Genomic DNA, 13,781 nt, shown 5'->3' with positions numbered 1-13,781 from the left:
CTAACATCATCAGAGACAATAGTTTCCATAGGGAAACCCTCTCCCCCCACAGACAAACCAACAATTTATTCAGTCTCTTCCCCAGTCTCTGCTTTGGAGCACGGGGTGTTCGACCTGCACCCAGTGAACCATCCAAGCTGACTGTACAGTGGCTGGTCTATCCCCTGCCCATGCCATGTGCCAGCAGCAGGAGGGTTAAGGATGATCTTCAGGACAGATATTCAAGCTCTAGGATCTGCTTTCCAATACCTCCTTTGAGCTTTCTCCAGACAGGACCTCAGTTTCCCTCTTGTCTGCCCAGGGCTGGGGTATCTGATCAGAAACAACTCCACTTTGGGGAAGGGCCTTCCACAGCACAGCAGAACCACCTGCTGAAGGAGAAACTCTTTTACCTCTCTGATGCCCCCAAAATCTCCAATTTTCCATAAAAAAGAACGTTCTAATTCTCACACTCGTAAACTTAAACCCCTGACCCACCCTGGGGAGCAGAAACCACAAAGGAAATCAAATCTAAAATCACTATTAGTAAAGCTTGTGCTTCTGTATTGAATCTCTGCATTTAGGGAGGGCTAAAATATGCTGTTTTCAAAGAAGTGAGGCTAGCAAAGCTGAGCATCTCCATGGACTCTGCAAAACCCACATCTCCACGTGGAAACTGAGGCTTTTTAGGTGAGTCTTGGATAAGAGTCAACTTGAGTAGTGGTCCAGAGCCTGGCTCACTTAAATACCTTTCTCCCAGGCCTCAGTGAACTGGCTCTTTCTAGTCCCAGGCACCTTCAACAGTGCTGAGCACTGGGGCCAAGCTCTCACCTGGGGAAAATCAACCCTGAATGCAGGAGAGGCTAATAGGAGAGAAACTGCAGCCCCAGGTGAAGCTGTGGCTGGAGATGAGGACCTGTCAAGAGCAGGATGGCTGGCCAAGGCCAAGGTGTGTCTCTGTCCCAGTGGTGCCTTGTTAGGAGGCAGGAACAGGCATGGACAGTGCTGTGTGGGCAGGAGCTGGGCACTGCTGCTGGCTACAAGCAGCATATGAGGGGAGAGAGAGTAAGAGTAAGTGTCTTGGAGAGGATAGGAGTGACAAGGGCAAGGTCTGGATGTGTTAGTGATGGTGTGAGTGCAGCCCTGTCAGTGCTAGCCTTCATCCCAAGTGATGGGCCTGACAGCCTGGCCAAGGACGAGGCAGGAGAAGAGGGCAAGAGGGGGAGGGAGCTTGGTCCTTGGTACCGTGACACCACACAGAGACCCCTCTGAAGGGCCAGGTGAGCAGAAGCAGGAGCATCTCCTTCTGGGTACCTTCAGTCAGGGCTGTGGGGTGAGAGGGGTTTGTGCTGGACATTTTCCCTTTGAGCAAGGCACCAGGTGACAGACCCAGCAGCATCCTGCTCTCTCCTGTTTCCCATGCACTGAGCCTGGCCGTTGCCTCAGCTCTCCTTCCCTGCAAAATGTGTTTCCCTTGCTGCTTACCTGGGGGGAGAGCATGGGCTCCGGCTAGGCTCTCCAGTTAACAAGCCTGCATCCCATTCCCGCCAGGACACTGGGATGTAGCAGTGGTGTGGCTGGGTTTAGGGCTGCCTCCATCAAAGAGCTTGTGGCCATGTGTTCCCTGCTCTTTGAGCCTTTGGGATGGGCAGAGCCAGCCTCAGAAGGGCATTAGGAGATGGTGTCCCTGCCCAAGCTGTTTGTGGGGTGTAAGACCTCAGTGCCAGGGTGGCTTGCTCTGGGTGGGGGCAGCCTGCATCCCTGGTGTGGAGCCAAATGAGGGTGAAAAACTAGTGAGAGCTGTGCTGAAGCTGAGAGCTGTCCTGAGCATCTTCCTCTGGGGAGAAAGGTGTAAAGTCAGATTTCAGGTCCAGGTCACTGCCCCTCATGTGAAATGGGCAGAGCTGGACTGAAGGGCTGTGAGGAAGAGGGGATGCTTGAAGGGTAGGAGTCCCACTTTTCCACAGTACGCTTGCCCTCCAGCAACAGATGTCCAGGTAGGAGAGAACCTCCGGTGTTTAATAACCCTCAAGGAATTTATCTTCCATCATCTTTGGCCTCTTTTGTCCGCTGGAGCTTCTGCAACCCAGCATCCACTGTTTGTGGTGTTCAGCTGTTCCTCGGGGAGAGGCCGCTTTTGCTCAGCCCTGTCACCCTTCCCTCCCTGCTCCTGCCGCGGGGGCTTTGGGTGGGACAGCAGGGCGGCGAGGCACGCTGCGGCGTCCCCCCGTATCACCCCCAACCCCTCCATAGCCCCCGCGGGGGTCCTGCTCGGGTGGGCGCTGCCGTGCAGCGGCGGGCGCGGAGCTCCCTCCTCCGGCCCCACGGAGCAGCGCGGCCGGCCCGCGGGGCTGCAGCCGCACGCCTCGGAGACAGCCGGGGGTGGGCAGCAGGGGTCCCCGCTGATGCGGAGGCGGGGGGGCACGCAGCATCACCGGGGCGGGGCTGACAGGGGCTGGCGGGGGGTCGCGGTGACCCCCGGGACGGCGCTGCCGGCTCTCCCCGCATGCGGCCGGGTCCCCAGTCCCCTCCGCGTTTCCCCCCGCCCCCCCATACGCTGCCGGTGCCTGCCCCCTCGATGCTCCGTTGATGCTCCCCGGTGTCCCGCGCGCCGTTGCTAGGGGCCGGTTGCTAAGGCCTTTGCCAGGCCCCGCCTCTGGCGCCTGCGCAGCGCAGTCCTTCGCCCACGTGACTCGGCGAGAAGATGGCGGCGCCCGCGGGCCGGCGTGTGCGGCGCTGAGCGCGGCGGGGCCTCGCCTTGTGCCGTGTGGCGCCTGTCTGCTGTCGCTGCCATGTCGCGGCTTATCGTGAAGAACCTTCCCAACGGGGTGAGCCCGTCGCATGGGTGCGGTGTCTGCGGGGTGGAGGGGGACTGCCGGCTCTGGAGCTGGGTCTGAGGGGGGACGCGGGCTCCTGAGCGGGGGGAGGCCCAGGAGGGGAGGGGGTCCGCCGTGTGGTGGGGACGCGGGGGAGCGGGGAGATTCTAGGGAGAGAGGGTCCTCCGGTCGGGGTCCGAAGATGTGCTGGGGAGAGGGACTCTGAGGGGTCCTGGAGGTGCGCTGGGGCGGGGATCCTTGTGGGAGAGCGGGGAGGCTCCCTTGGGGGTAGGATGGTGGGGGCCTTTGGGCAGGGGGTGCCCCAGGAGAGCTCAGGGGGCCGCCCTGGCGGGGAGCGGGCTGTGTGGGGCATGGGCTGGGGGAGAGCCGCAGGGAAGGGAGCTGGCAGCCCCTCAGGCCGGGGGAGCGGCGCTTGTCGGGGCCCTGGCCCTTCGCTCGCTGTCAGGGAGGTGGGTGCAGGTGCTCGCTGTGCTGCTTTGCTGCCACCTGGGTCCCCCGTGAGGTCCCACCGGGCCTGGGGTTGAACTGGGGGCTTCACTGTGGCAGGCCCTGGGCTCCCCGAGAGCTGGGTGCCCCCTTGAGCTGCAGGGGTACTGCAGGTGGAGATCTGCACATGTGGGGGTTCTTGGGGAGATGAAAGGGTTCGGTGGCTCACGTGTTGGGTTTTTTTGTTCGTGTTGCTGTGAGACTGTGTGGTTCCTACAGCACTTTGGAAGCCTGTTGATAGAAAATGTTTTGTTTTGGACTTGTCCACAAAGCGTGTCTCTAACTGTGTTACATTTCTGATTTGCCTTCCTGCTGTCCTTCTGCGCTTCCCAGATGAAGGAAGATCGCTTTCGGAAATTGTTTGCTGCCTTTGGTACGCTGACAGATTGTTGCTTGAAGTTCACCAAGGATGGCAAGTTCCGGAAATTTGGTTTCATTGGCTACAAGTCTGAAGATGAAGCTCAGACAGCCCTGAACCATTTCAACAGAAGTTTTATAGACACTTCCAGAATCACAGTGAGTTGATCTTTAAAAATACCTCCTTTTGATTCTTAAGAAAGTTTGTCATTGGAGATTTTGGTGGTCTTAGGGGTCAATAGCTGGGGGCCAAGAAAGTCTAAAGATTAAGTCCCCTGCAGCAAAATAGCAAAGCCTGGTAGCAGGCCTCATTGCTGGTGTCTCAAGCAGGTACTTGATTCCCATGGGCCGTGTTTGTGCACTAGCAGTGAATTCAGTGCTGGCTGGAACAGCGGTGTTAAGATTTTGAGCTGTCATAATCTAACATTTTGAACTTAAGCTCATTTTTTTCATTTCAAGTCATCCATCTTGTTCTGACAGAGAACAATTCATGATAAAACAGGACAACTGTGCTTAAATGAGCACAACAAACTGTTCCCCATGTTGAGTGAATATGTGGCTCTCTGCTTTTAAAATGAATGTCTGTATGAAGGTGCCTGTTCTTATCCTGCACATGCCCCCTCCATCCTGTCAAGGTTATAAGAAAGGTTCCTGATGGAGGCTTATCCAGCAGTTAACAGAAGCATATGTTTAATTAAAGATCTGATTATTTTCAGGTTGAGTTATGCAAGTCTTTTGGTGACCCTTCAAAACCCAAAGCATGGAGTAAACACTCTCAGAAGGTCCCTACCCCAGAAAAACAGACCAAGAAACCCATGGCAAGTGCAGCTCCTGCAGGCACAAAAAAAGTGAGTCTTGCTTGTTCCTGGAGGCTCTGGTGTATGTCAGTGACTTGGCGGTGAGAAGGGTAGCCTGGTGTGTGGAGAAAAGGACAGAGTAGCTGGGACAGTGGCTGTTGGGAGTCCTAGTTCTGGTATTTTCTGCCTTAGGATCTGTGTTCCCTGTGCCGTTAGGTTACCTGAAATTATCTTGACTATGCTTCTAATGAGCCTTTCTAAAAAAAAAATATGATTTTTTCTTCCCTAGGATAAAAAGAAGAAAGATCCTGTGGAAAACTTAAAGGAGGTGAGTTGAGGTTGAATTGCAATCCCTACATTGTTGCTAGTTTGTATTAAAAGCAAGAGCTGAATAGGTATTTTCTGTACTGTTTCCCATGCTTTCATTCAGGCAAGGTATATGATTTAACCAACTCAGTGACAGTCAGATTCTACTATAAAAAACCATTATTTGAACAATCCCAACACTGAAGACCAATTTTTTAGTTGTCAGCTACTCCTGTGTGACCATGCACTGTTTGAACAACTCTGCTTTTTAACCCTATGTGAGTTTGTCATGTTTAACTTGTATAATTTTTTTTCTTGTTAATGTTTGTTTCCTTCTTTAAAGTGCTTTCTAAACATCAGTTACAAAACAGAAACAGTAAGACTGAGAGATCTCGAGAAGACTTTAGTCACATTAAGTGCTCACCTTATTAGTGTGAAGCGAACTCCCCTTAAGGGATTTTTTTTATGTTGCTGGAAATTAGATGATATCTTTAAATTCAAACTTGCTGCTAGTTCTTCACAGCTTGTGTGCTTATTTCTTTCCCAACAGTTGGAACAAGATGAAACATTCCAGGAGTTTTTGGTAGTTCACCAGAAACGGTCTCAAGTGGCCACTTGGGCTAATGACACTTTGGCAGAGGAGCCCAAGAAGGGAAAAGCAAAGCCAGCAGCTGATTATCTCAACTTTGATTCAGATGAGTCTGAGGAGCTGAGTGAGGATGGGAATGAACCCTCTGAAGATGAGGAGGAAACTGAAGGTACTGAAATGAACTATCGCCCTTTGCTTGTCTTTGTCATGGTGAATGAGGGCAGGTGTGCTGATAGGACCCAGCTCTGAGTCTTGCCTACAAATGGAGACAGTGTAATCAGGAAGGTGGTTTCTCAAGCATGGGATTCATTCTGTGTGCTGTGGATTTATGGTTGTTTTCCCAAATTTGTGGAAATGTGGGAAATGCAGTTTCTGATATTAAGGGGATGGCATTTGTGCTTTCCCCTGGGTCCTTAAGTCAATGTCTAGGCAAGAGTAACAGGGCAAACATCTGCATTTTTCTCTTAAATGCTGTCCTAGCCTGCAGCTTCTTTCATCTCCAGGGTTTCCAGAGCTGGATGTGGTTTCTAAAGAGAAACCATTTTTAGTAACCTATAGCTGTTGTCTGTGAACTTGTCTGGTCTGCCTTTGATGCACATTTCTGTAAACGGTGTGTCCTTGCACCCTGTCAGATTTGATGAGAAGGGGCAGAGTTCAGTGTCCTGGATCCTGAAAGGAAAACGGTATCCTAGTGGAGCAGTGGGTTAACTTAGAAGACTGAGAAATCTGGGCTGCAGTTTGGTGTATGTTGTGTTAGAATCCAGTCTCCCTGCACCAGTAACTAATGTGGTTTTGAAGCTTTTCTCCTCTCTATGTGGTATTTCCTTATGCTGTCCTATGGCTGTGAATGGCATTTTCTCTGCTGCTTCTCATCTTTCCTTGGGTTAAAATGTAGGTGTGATCAGTTGATCTTTGGTAGAGGGGTGTTGAGGAGAAACTGCTTCCTCTGTTCTTTTCCCTGCAAAACTAAACTAAACAATCGAAAATCTTCTCCGGGGTCTACTTAAAGTATTTCATTAAAATGGAGTCAAAATACTTTGCCATGGAATTCCTCAAGCTCCTTTCTGAATTGTTCTATATGTGAACTGTTGCTTTGAAAAACAGTGATCCAGACTGTCAGTCTGGAAGTGCTGAGATAAAACTGCTCTGCTATTCTCAAACTTTTCCTTTCCATGGAAAGGGTAAAGGAGAAGGAGGTGTGGTTCTCATGGTTGTGTCAGTTCTCAGCTTTTACCTGGCTGGGGAGAGTGCAGCAGCATCTGTGTGCAAAACTTCTCTGGTCTCTCCAACAGCAAAGAAAGGAGGTAAGAAGGCAGCTACCAGCAAAGACCTCTCGGATATGGATTACTTGAAATCTAAAGTAGTCAAGGATTCGTCCTCACCATCCAGTACAGAGGAAGAAACAGATAGTGAGGAGACAGAAGAGGAAAGTGAGAATGAGGAAGATCTGGGCACTGCAGAAACCATCAGCACCTGCACAGATAAAAGGGGGAAGCCAAAAGCCCAACAAACACAGCAAGAGAGAACAGTGGAGAAGAAGAAAAAAGGGCCCACTCTAGAGGTATAGCTGAATTCGACTTTTGTCTTATCTAAAGCAGGAGCTGAAAGCTGGAAAGCTGTGGGACTCTGTAGGTACCAGCTTTCTTGGCTCACTGGGCTGGAGCCATTAAACTAGTTTGCTGGATCTCCTGTTAGTATTTCTTGAATTCCCAGAGATGGGACTTCCAAACAGGTGCTGCTAATGCACTTCTCGGAGGCTTTTCTGTTTTTCCTGTGTCAGTCTCTGCGTGCAGGAAACGCTGTTCTGCAGAACTCAGTTTTTAGTGACTGGGTTTGAGTATCCTAGCCAAACCTGGCACTTCCTGCCTAGCCTGAGGCAGCTGCAAGAATCTCTTGATATTCTCTTCCGCTCTTCAGCCTCCTGTTTGTTGGAGAAGACTGGCTTGTTCTGCTATGGGTTTTTTTGTTATTTTTCACTCAGCTTGCCTTTTTTTTTTTTTTTTTCCTCTCCCATCTCTGTGCAGAATCAAGGCAGCACAGCAGAAGCCAGTACACCATACACAGTGAAACTTCGTGGTGCCCCCTTGAACATCACTGAGGCAAGCTTTGTTACCAAGCTGGGAAGGGAGGCTCAAGGGTGTTCTCAGGTGTAACGTGGTGTGATCTTTGCAAAGGCTTCTATCTTCACTTATGGAGCTGTTTTGAGGGTTGTGCGGGTGCTTGGAGGAACTTTTGAACTGGCTTTGTGCAGATACGTTGTGTGTTGCACATGGTGTATTCTTTTTATCAAGTACAGAAACAACCTAAGTCTGAAACCTGCTTCTTCCTGTATCTGAGAACTTACTTAATTCTAATTCTTCCTGCAGCAAAAAGTTCGTGAATTCTTCTTGCCTTTGAAGCCAGTGGCAATCCGGATAGGAAAAAATGCCCAGGGGAAAAATACAGGTAATGTCTGTATGTGGAAGTGGGAGTTAGAGGACCTCTCGATCACACCTCTGCTCTCTTCATCTGCAATTCCAAATTGGTGGCTCATGTCCTGGTTCTTACAGACCTTTCTATGACTTTGCAGCTCACCTGCCCTAGTTGCTGTCCATACGATGCCGCAGGCAGAGTTATGTTGGCTGTGCTCCCTTAGGAGTAGCAGCAGGAGCCTTTTCTTTGATGTGTCTCTGGAACTTTCCTAAATATCCCAAACCACACTAACGAAAAGTCTCTTCCTCTGGGATAGCTGCAACAGCACCTAGGGACTTTGCTGACCAGTGCGTATTGGCTGCAGAGCCGTCCTTAGCCAAGGTGGCTCTCCTGACAGGCTGTGGCTACTGGAGGTGCCCATCAGGAGGAGTGCGTTGCTGGTCATCAGAGCTGGCAGGGAACTTGGCTATGTGCTGTTTTCCTTTCGTAGCCTAACAGCGGATGCGCTTTTATTTGCTCTTGGAGACACCTGTGAAAGCCTACTTCAGCTGTTAAGTCAGGCTTCTTTGGTTCACATGTAGAGAATAAGCTTTTAAAAGGCAGCCTTCCAGTCTGACATGGCCATTTTCAGGCTGGATTGAAACTTCAATGGGAGCTGAATGCTTTATCTATAGGAATCTATATTAAAGAAAGCCCAATTTACCCTTAATTAGCCAATTAGTCCCCACATGATGCTCAGTTGAACCTTTCCTTCCTCCAAGGTTATATCTTTGTTGACTTGAAGAGTGAAGCAGAAGTGCAGAGAGCCTTGAAGCGAAAGAAAGAATACATAGGTAAGGGCTGTTTGTTCCTTCTTGTTCTGGCTGATGTTGATGGCAGGGTGCTCAGCTGCTGAAGTGTTCACTGCAGAAGTATCTCCTGTTTCAGTTTTTCTCAGGCAGATGGTGGGGGTGATTTCCTGGGCTCAGCTGATGTGGGATAAACCAGGTGCCGTGTCAGGAACGGCATAGAATTGGCGAGTGACTGAGCTGTGCGTGTTGCTTTTTGGCTCTCAGTTTTTGTCATGTGCTTGAAGTGTATCTTACTCTTGGTATAAAAATGATACTGTTCAAATCTGGTTGGGATAGTACAGGGGATTTGTACAAACGATCCTGTAAGCCTGTGTTTGAAACCTGTTCTTGGCCTAACCCTTAGTGTACCTACTAACATTATATTTGCAATAATCCTGTGTAGAATGGGAATATCTACTTGGAAGCCTGTGGACTAGGTTGGCACAGGCAGAAAGGCTGGAGCTCTGTTGCTGCTGTAAGCCCAGGCTCTTTGTGCATTGATATTGATTGCCCATGGCCTTGGGAAGCATCTAATGTGCCTCTGTGTGTGTGGATTAGGTGGGCGATGCGTTGAGGTATTCCGATGCAGGAATACCACAAAAGAAACTGTTACGGCAAAACCTGATAAGCACACATGGCAAAGAAGGAAGAGGGATGATGAAGAAGAGGAGGACTTGTCTGAATCGGGGAGACTCTTTGTCAGGAATCTTCCTTTTACTAGCACTGAGGAGGACTTGGAGAAGATCTTCTCCAAGTACGGTAAGTATTTGCTTATCTGCTTGGGATTTGTAGGGCTACGTCGTTCCTTCATGCACATGGAGGTTTTCTTGCTGGGTGTGAATGGACAAAGCTGTGTGTCCAACACATCTTGAATGTGGACTGACTCCCATTGCCTTTGTTGCCTGCTGTGGCTGCTCAGCTTTGTAATGATGCTGGCTCCGTGCTTCTTTGCTCGAAGCACATACTGCTGCGTGCATCTGCCCTCGCCCCTCTTGTCACATCTCGGATGCAATGGTAAAAACTCTTGCCAGTCAGTGAAGGCTCTGAGTCCTAGTGGGATGGGGAGGAGGAAAAGATAACCAAAAGCACCTGCTGCATGAAATGCATGCAGGAGATTGCTGGATACAATAGGTAAGAGGTGAATCTCTGAGGTACACCCCAAATTCATGCTCGTGTTTGTCATGTCAAGTGGGAGTTTGAAGCTTCCCTTTTCTAGCTCAAAGTTAAACAAATTTAAAGTTGTCTTGGCGTTAGGGTATCCTGCGGGGGAACACAGTGTTAGGTTGTGGAAATCTTTATTTCTGACTGAAAGTAAATGCAGCTGCTCTGAACTTGCCTGGTTTGTGTTGTGTGTCAAAGTCATGTGGTGCACAGCTGGACTTGGGGTGCTTTTGCTGGACCTGCCTTGTCAGTCTGCAGTCAGCTGCTCCTCACTCAGGATGGTGGCTCACCACACACCCTCTGCAATATCCAGGGCTGCTCTGCCCTCCCTGGCTCCCCTCCTCCCCGGTTTTGGCCAGGAGGTGCCAGTTCAGAGTGTATGATGGCTGTGCAGGACATCTGTCATGGTAAAGCCTTGCCTTTTGCAGGACCCCTCTCGGAGATCCATTTCCCTATAGACAGACTGACCAAGAAACCCAAAGGGTTTGCATTCATCACCTATATGATTCCTGAGCATGCGGTGAAGGCCTACACAGAAATGGATGGGCAAGTGTTCCAGGTACAGTGACTGATGGTTTTCCTGTGGTATTGGATTGCAGCTGGTGAGCCTGTTTGTTAATAATGTGACCAAGTGTTTGCTTCTGTCCTTGGCTGGAAAGGTTTAGTTTCTTTTACCTTGCTGTATGGGAACACTGGTACTTTTGGTAGAGTAGCCTGATTTGAACAGCCTTGCAGGTACCAAAATCTGAACTAGAAGTGGAGTCTCAGTATCTCACATTGTGTAGCTACTCTGACTTGCAGTAACGTCTCTTTTGGGAAGGAAGGTTCCCTCCTTCCACTTAGGAAGTCCTGCTTGATAAGTAAAGGTGCCAGAAAATCTCCTCCACTCTGCTTAGTTCATGAACTTCTGTAGGTTATTTTGGAGCTGCTGGACCTCTTCTTCTTTTCTTCTAGGGTAGAATGATGCATCTTTTACCATCCACAATCAAAAAGGAAAAAATTGAAGATGTAGATGCAGAAGAGACTTCCTCCTACAAAAAGCAGAAAGAGGCCAAGGATAAAGCCAAGAGTACCAGGTACAGAGATGTCTTGTAGTGGAGCAAGACAAACACAACCTGCCAAATTTCCAGGTGGCAGGAATGCATGTGGGGTCTTTGTGAGGGCTGTATAAATTACCAGAGTCAAGAAAGCATCTGCTGTCTAGCTCTCTTGCCTTTATCTCTCTTACCTACTTGATTCCTCTGTCTTAGTAGCTCTAATAGTTCAGTGAACAGCATAACTTGAGAAAAACATGGGTTTGAACAGCTTTGAGTATGATTTTTATTTCTCTGGTGTCTAGTAAGTTGGTCTGATGCTGTAATTCTTCAGGGTAGTGGTTTCAGATCAGTTGGGTCTTTCTACTTGGCCACCTGTATTTCTAAAACTTGTAGGAACTTTTTCTTTCTATGTGACAGATTAATTTGAAAGTAGTGGCTGATATTTTCAAACTTGAAGGGAAAGGAGCACAGCCTTCCTTGCTTGGGCTTTGTGCTTTTAGGAAACCAATTGAAAAAGCGTGTGTTCCTCTGAGCCAACATCTGAGCTTCCAGCTGTAACTGCAGAGCTGTGACCTAGGTTCTCTAGGGAAGAAGAGCTAAGCTGCCTTTCTGTTTACTCTCCAGTCACATCTCCCTCATCCTGTCCCTTCTCTAAGGACATTCTACTCTTCTTTCGCTCTAACTCTGCACTCTGGCTGCTAATGGTGTCATTCAAAGCTGTTTTTTACCCGGGACTGTTGAATAGAGAGACACCAGTGGAAGAAGGGACCGCGTGACTCTGAACCTGGCTCTTCTTTCTCTTCCCAGCTCTCACAACTGGAACACATTGTTTGTGGGGACAAATGCCGTGGCTGATGCCATTGCTCAGAAGTACAATGCTTCCAAAAGCCAAGTGCTGGATCATGTGAGTTGGGTTATTGATCAGCTAGGATGGGAAATCACTTTCCTATCTGCTTCCTTGTGCCCAGGGCCTTCCTGATCTTTTTGTGCAGCAAAAGCTTCTGTGGTGCTGTAGCTTCCCTGTGGGATCTGAGCCGAACAATCCCTTTGTCACTGGAGGACAGTGACACTCCCAGCCTTCCTTCCCACTCTGCTTTTCTATGGCTGAATTTTGCATTTCTACATAACTAGAAGCTGATGGAAATTTACATCCTAAAGTTCAGATCCTTCCTGGAAATTTCATTTTGCTTTGGGAAGCACTCTGACTCCAATGGCAAAACTCCCAGCAGCCTCAGAGGAGCTGGAGCATTTCACCTTCAAGGTTTCTGCCAAATTCCCTTTGCATCTGCTTCTGAGAGCAGCAGGAATAACAGGTGACTGATGTTCTTGCAGGAGAGTAAAGACAGTGTGGCAGTGAGGGTTGCTCTGGGAGAAACTGAGCTGGTCCAGGAAATTCGCCAGTTCCTCATTGAAAACGGAGTCAGCCTGGATTCCTTCAGTCAGGTGAGATGCCCAACTGGCGGCAGCTACGTGGACCTACCTCTTCTATATGATGATCTAATCTTAGTGTCCTCAGCTTTCTTTGAAATTAGTAGTTAAGTCCTCAGTGTTTTGCGGGATCGAACCCTCACATGGGTTAGGAAGTATTCTGTCTATTTGAAAATGCAGCTACCCTCGGGATGGTTGAAATACATAGTATGATGTCTTCCAGTATGACAGTCAGCTTGCTGTGGGCAGAGGAGGAGTCCTGTGTCTGTACCAGGGTGGATGTGGAGCTGAAACCTCCATACATGAGCATTTGTGGAACAGGGAGCTTGTACTGGGGGGGTGAATCTTATACAAAGTGTTTTCCAAGTGGCTGTTGGCCCTCTTGGATCCTGGAAAGGGATGAAGTGGAGTGAGAGGGCACGGTGTGTTAGATCATCTTTAGTTGGTAAGATACTAGGTTTTGCTTTTTTAAATCCCATCTCCCCTTTCTTTCCCCGCTGAACATGGCAGGCGGCTGGTGAACGGAGTAAAACAGTGATCCTGGTAAAGAACCTCCCAGCCAGCACAAGTGTAGCGGAGCTGGAGGATGTCTTTGGCAAACACGGGAGCCTGGGCCGGGTGCTGCTGCCAGAAGGAGGCATCACGGCCATTGTGGAGTTCCTGGAGCCAACTGAGGCAAAGCAAGCGTTCACCAGGCTGGCCTACTCCAAGGTGAGTGTGGCAAGGGGTGGGCTGCTGCCTGGAGAGTGTGGATCTTGGCTAGTTGTGAAGCTGCAGAAAGGAGTGCTTGCTACAAATATGAGGGGCAGAGGACTTTTGAGGAAAGTGAGTTATCCCAGAGCCACTGCTGCTGCCCTTGATCCCTTGGGTTTAGGGAGATGTCTGGTGCATCCTAGTGCAGCAGTGGCTGAGTAGGGCTCTCAGCCTGCAGGAGATGGCTGGAGGAGGGAGCTGTGATGTTTCTAGAAAAATCTCGGTGGCCTGGAGAGGGTTTCTTTTACCTTTTGCAATACAGGAGCGGTCCATGGTAGATTGTGGTCCAGTGTGAGGCTGGATGCAGACTGTCCTTCGGTGAAAGAGTTTAGCCATCTGAAAAAAGTTGCTCAGCTTTTCCACTGTTGTTTTCCATTACGGAGTGAAAGCAAAATAAAGCTGAGAGCAGAGCTTTTTCTTGCCCTCCACCTTCCTTTCTCTCCTGTGTTCTCTTTACAGTTTCATTCTGTGCCATTGTATCTGGAATGGGCTCCCATGGGTGTCTTCTTCAGCCCAGCCCCTCAGAAAAAAACCCTTGAGGCTCCAGAAAAGGAGGGCAAAACAAGGCTGGTACCTGGTAAGAACTTCGACTTTGGGACAGAGAGATCTCTGGTTGTTCCGTTGCTCCTTTATGCATAAAGCAGCAATGCTGATATTCCTGACCCTTTGGGGATGAAACCAACCCAATGAAGTTGTCTGCACAGCCCTTAGTGTCACCCTGTCTGTGGTGCGTTAGTTAATCACGTCACACAAGCACTGTGCTTGTTCCTGCCCCTGCTTCCCTTGCCTCCTGGGTGCAGCGTGGGCAG

At 49.5% G+C, this 13,781-nt stretch overlaps 1 protein-coding gene across 1 annotated transcript in view; it reads left to right on the top strand.

Annotated features, from left to right (window-relative positions):
• Window positions 1-2,663: 2,663 nt before the first annotated feature.
• Window positions 2,664-13,781, top strand: part of RBM19 (RNA binding motif protein 19) — a 70,292-nt gene continuing 59,174 nt past the window's right edge. Inside the window, exons 1-16 of the mRNA XM_013295786.3 lie at window positions 2,664-2,807; window positions 3,636-3,818; window positions 4,376-4,507; window positions 4,746-4,784; window positions 5,313-5,520; window positions 6,644-6,912; window positions 7,376-7,450; window positions 7,718-7,796; window positions 8,525-8,596; window positions 9,152-9,352; window positions 10,183-10,313; window positions 10,709-10,830; window positions 11,599-11,695; window positions 12,124-12,234; window positions 12,730-12,930; window positions 13,432-13,549. Of these exons, the coding sequence (XP_013151240.2) occupies window positions 2,772-2,807; window positions 3,636-3,818; window positions 4,376-4,507; window positions 4,746-4,784; window positions 5,313-5,520; window positions 6,644-6,912; window positions 7,376-7,450; window positions 7,718-7,796; window positions 8,525-8,596; window positions 9,152-9,352; window positions 10,183-10,313; window positions 10,709-10,830; window positions 11,599-11,695; window positions 12,124-12,234; window positions 12,730-12,930; window positions 13,432-13,549 (2,074 nt within the window). The 5' untranslated portion in view covers window positions 2,664-2,771. The remainder of the gene's footprint in view (window positions 2,808-3,635; window positions 3,819-4,375; window positions 4,508-4,745; window positions 4,785-5,312; window positions 5,521-6,643; window positions 6,913-7,375; window positions 7,451-7,717; window positions 7,797-8,524; window positions 8,597-9,151; window positions 9,353-10,182; window positions 10,314-10,708; window positions 10,831-11,598; window positions 11,696-12,123; window positions 12,235-12,729; window positions 12,931-13,431; window positions 13,550-13,781) is intronic.

Source organism: Falco peregrinus, chromosome 2 (genome assembly GCF_023634155.1).
Source record: "Falco peregrinus isolate bFalPer1 chromosome 2, bFalPer1.pri, whole genome shotgun sequence".
In the NCBI taxonomy this organism is placed as follows: Eukaryota; Metazoa; Chordata; class Aves; order Falconiformes; family Falconidae; genus Falco; species Falco peregrinus.
Note: the sequence above shows the minus strand (reverse complement) of the source record. Positions and strands in the feature narration are given on the sequence as shown.